Here is a 4,720-nt window from a genome sequence, read left to right on the forward strand (position 1 = left end):
CATAAACCATCCAGTGCTAAAAAAATCCAGCATCTGCCTGACTGCACCCCTTGAACACAGATCCAGCCACCAGAGCAACTCTCACACACCTGTAAATCACAGCATGATGAAAGTCAGTTGGCTCCAATTTATCAAATTAAGTAACATGTCGCAGAATGTGTTATGAGTCTTCCCTATCCTTTTGTAGCTGGCACTTTTGAGAGAGTTGGTTAAGTTCAATTTTAGACTATTGTAATTTTTTTAAGTTATATTTAAGAAATATTGTAACATCATTACTACCTCATTGTAAAAGTTTGTAGCCCAGCTCCACAATTCACTAAATTATTGGTCAGACAAAGCAGGAGAAGTTGCATATTAACAAAATCAAATAAAAAGCCTTGCCAAAACATACCCTCTGTCATTTCTCAAGTCAAGGAGCATTATGTGGAGCCTGACACCTGACAGGCTTAAACAATTATTTGGCCATAAATCCTCTGAAGTACAGAAAAAAGCTTTTGAAGACCTTCTAAAGAACAGTTTACCCATAAGCTGCGCTCACTTTTCCTTTGATATGCACAAATTTAGTGCTAATACAGCTTAGATTCACAAACAGACTTTTTGCTTAACAGTATCACAGTAACTCATGAACTTAGATTCCCACAATGAGCTGATCAGAGTAGTGCCTCTTGCAAAGTATGGAAATCAATTTAGAAAACAAGGAGACAATGTTCATATAACAGTACATTTATTACAGCAAAGTAATAGGAAGCCTGGACGAAATGACATGTAAAGCAAAGTTAAGTAGCTAAGTTGTAACCCCGGGAGGTGACACAAGAACAACCTCTGAGTCTGCCATGGAAGGTCCACTGTCACATGCATCACTCTCCTCAGCATCACATGGATGTGATGGTTTGCTGTAGATAACCCAAGCATGACTTAACTTGGTGCAGTTTGGTGCTGTTATCCTGACAGCAGATGTCAGCTGACCGGAAAGTAGCTAAGACATGTCACCCTGCAAGTTCTGCTGGCTATCACAGGACACCTGTGATAACTACGTTATGTTCACAACAGAGGTTGGCTTCTCTTCATCTTTCTCTCCCTGCAGCCACCTGCTGAAGGTTCCCCAAGGCTCACCTGCATCAGCTCTGACACAACACAGCTGTGCCCCTGACTCAGTCTGCTGAGAAAGAGCTGTGGGAAAAGGCTATAGAAAGGTAAAAAGGGTAAAATCAAAGCCTCTGTGGAGGGTTCTTAGTAGCTCAAGAATTCAAGAGAGCAAACACCAATTTGGAAAGGTATAAAATCTTACAGGGAAAAAAAATACAGGAGGGTTAGTCTAACCCTTCTGCCTGGTGGCTGCCTGGCTAGGGAAGACTCTCCAAGTAGCTTATCAGAGTGGTGAGTATTTAGCTTTTTAAAACCAGAATGTATTTTGTGTGTGGTAACCAATTAATGGCTACTTTGTACTTTTACATTCTATGTATCCTGCTTGAAGAATCTCTTTGTGCCTGGGTTAAGATACCGAAAGAAGCTGGTTCAAAAGAGGAGTACCAACCATAGGCATCGTATAAAAGCAAATAATAAAAAAAAAACAACACATGAACTGACAGCGAAGCCCACACTTTTCAGTAGCTGTACACCTGATTTTCCTGTGAACACCATCGCTGTGTTTTGGGGAAGTGTCTGCTTTTGATTTCCTAAGATATTGAATGGAAGTTTGTGCACCATGCTCTTTGTAGAGAGCATGTGCCATCTAGTTTTTTCTCAACATCTACTCGTCTTGGATTGGGTGTAGACCATTTACCATTCCAAAATATTGTATCTTCTTGTTCATTACAAACGTGGCACGTACTTTTGATGTCCCTGGTAAAGTGGACTTTTATGTAGAACCGTGTCATTGAAAGTTGGTTCAGCACAGGACCTGCAGTGTGACAATACCCTCATGAACTAGCTTAGTACTCTTAAAACACTCCATAAACAAGGAGCCAGCTCAGAGACTGAACAGCCTCTTAACTGTGCAAAATCACTTAAACATCGTTGTACTCTTTCCTTTTGACATAGCAGACAAACGTTCCAGCATATGCTGTTTTGCTTGCTACATAAAGTATTGGCAGCATCTAAGTACAATAGACAAATTTAATTTTTAATCACTATGACCTAAATTGCACTGAAGGGAGGAAAATAAACCAAAACATGATGAGAAGAAAGAGAAGAGGAAAAATCAAAAAGTGCATTACAGGAAACCGGTATTTATTATGAAGAAAACTACTTCAAATAAGCTGATTTACACCAAACCAAAGACATCATTTTTTCTCTAAAGAATAAAGCCTTGAAAGAAGAAGCTGATCCATAAGATCTTCACCACATCTGTAAATGGAATGAAAGGACCTGTTATTTAGCTGAGTGGCACCTTGCTTTTGATATGAAATGTGTAGCTTTTTGGTGGTTTCTCTGAGAACTCTGCAAAGTCCTTGCGGATAAAAGACATTACCTTTGGACTCATCAACATGAATATAATTTTACCTGGGTGGCCCTCCTAGGCAGTGCCAGAGCTTGTGATGCACACTTGGCATGGATAGTGGCAAGATGTGCTTAGTAGGGTCTCTGTACATTTTGAGAGCATAGCATGCTAAATTAAGAATTTTTATTAAAACATAAAAGAGGCTATGAGGTTATTATTTTCACTGTTTAACAATACAGAAAAAAACAGAATGGCTACAATGTTTCTTTTCCTAAGTTTCTAAAACCTGTCCATCAAAACTGATTTCTGGCAAATTCAAAATATTACGCTGGCCCAAATGTAATGACTTTTTTCTTCCAGCAATTATAATTTGAAAGAAATATTCTTGTCTTAGATTTGTTTTCAGACTAAGTTTCTGATTAAGCTTTCTAGCCCTTTTAAAAAAACAAACAAGATGACCTAAGTGGCTGGTAAAAAGTGCAGCAATCAAGGTGTTTGATGAACAGTAAGCTAAGATGGGAGCTAAAACTGGTTCCACAGCAGAAATTCCAGGACCTATTGCAGGAGGAAAACAAAGGAGCCTGTGGCATCCTGAGTTCTTCCCTTCATACACCTGCAAGGCTCCTGTGTATCCGAGACAATTTCAAGTTTATTTAAAAGCTAATTGTACTTGTACACTGCCATAACACATTGTTGCATAGTAAAAATCTCGCTTCTGGGTAAGTAAGTAAACATGTTCTGCTAGGATACTGCTCCTTACAGATTGTCTGCAACCATGCAATTTAGAGCAAGAAAGGGACCAGTATAAATATCTTTGTCTAAATTGCTACATAATATATGGTAAAGTTACTAAATCCAACAATTTCTGCATCAGACTTCAGTCAGAGCCATAACAAACTCGCCTGGCAGGGTTTCAAGCAGGCCCTCTGTTGCCTCTCTTGCAGGCAGCCAAGCTATTTGCAAACACTTTCACACATTCTCCTGCCTGTGAGAAATGTAGGGCAGTTTACCACAACCAGAAAGTGTGAAAATGCTTTGAAAAAGCCCAGCTGCTGGCCTGTTTTTCATAGGCAAAGAGTGAAAGTGCTTTAAAATGCTCCCCTGCCTTCCACATGTAAACCCTCCTTTTTGGCAAAGGGGATTTTCCCCTCTCTGGGGTGAAAGCATCACATGGGGCATCTCCCCTGCCCCACCACGCAGCTGCTCTTAGCACCACTTTTACCCTACCCTCACTAAGGCTCCAGTCAAACCATAGTCCTGGATGCAAAAAAAAAACCCAACCCAACTGTGTCTGCTTTTAGATTCTCAATGTTTCAATGTCTTTTTAAATATCAACATTATCTGTAATTATTTGATTCTTAAGTAATAAAGTTGGAAACTGAAAGGAGTTACATTTATTTTCATACAAGTAGTCAATTCAAATGAATTCCAATTAGGTGAATAAGCAGTACTCTGCTACAGATAATGCAGAAATTTCTCAGAAATTAGGGATTTAAAATTAACATGAAAATTATGTAAGGTAAAAATGAAGAAACAAATTTAATTAGAAACCACAGATAGAAAATATTTCCTTGAATAATGCTCAGATTTTAATCTATTATTAAAATCCATGATTTTCAGTATACTGTTCAAGCATTTCAAACAAGAATACCACTCAACATGGAAAACAAAACGACAATTTATTTTAAATTTCAAAGTTGCCTACCTGGGATGCTGAAGGACTTGAACCTTCTTTCTCATTTGATCCCAATTTTCCTTGACATTCTTTGCAAGCATGATGACAATGCCTACAATATCGAAAACAGATAAAATACTGAAGAATTTTGCTGAATTTCTTCTAATACAACCATACAGCACACTGGCAAATGTTGTTGAAGAAGTAATCTCTTGCCTATATTCTCCAATTTTTGTAACTGCTTTAGGGGACATAAACTGCAAAAGATGTCATCTAAATGTCTCAGCCAATAAAAACTCATTAATTATTATTAACTACCATTTCCAGCAATTGCCAAAAACCAAGAGGATTTTCTAAGCAGGAAAAGACAGTCCTTGCCATTGTACCTATCATTAATGAGCAAACAGAGTTAGGAGCGAGGTGTGCAATAAGAGAGTGATGAATACCCATTTTGAGTAACACCAAGTGAGGAAACCAACAGCTTTGTTATGTGGTGGAAGAACAGAAGTAAAGAGATAGATGAACAATGAAGAAGCTTCCTGTTATCAGTCAGGCATTTTTGTAAGCATAAAAGCTCACGTTCATCTGGGAGAAAGATAGGGAAA

The 4,720-nt window shown here is 38.4% G+C and overlaps 1 protein-coding gene across 1 annotated transcript in view; it reads right to left on the reverse strand.

Moving 5' to 3' along the window:
• Window positions 1–2,006: 2,006 nt before the first annotated feature.
• LOC104540175 (OCIA domain-containing protein 2-like) overlaps window positions 2,007–4,720 on the reverse strand; it is a gene marked incomplete at its 5' end in the record, with an annotated part of 7,817 nt that continues 5,103 nt past the window's right edge. Inside the window, 2 exons of the mRNA XM_010183911.1 lie at window positions 2,007–2,096; window positions 4,146–4,227. Coding sequence (XP_010182213.1) covers window positions 2,007–2,096; window positions 4,146–4,227 — 172 coding nt within the window. The remainder of the gene's footprint in view (window positions 2,097–4,145; window positions 4,228–4,720) is intronic.

This window comes from Mesitornis unicolor, unplaced genomic scaffold (assembly GCF_000695765.1).
Source record: "Mesitornis unicolor isolate BGI_N332 unplaced genomic scaffold, ASM69576v1 scaffold40024, whole genome shotgun sequence".
NCBI lineage: Eukaryota > Metazoa > Chordata > Aves > Mesitornithiformes > Mesitornithidae > Mesitornis > Mesitornis unicolor.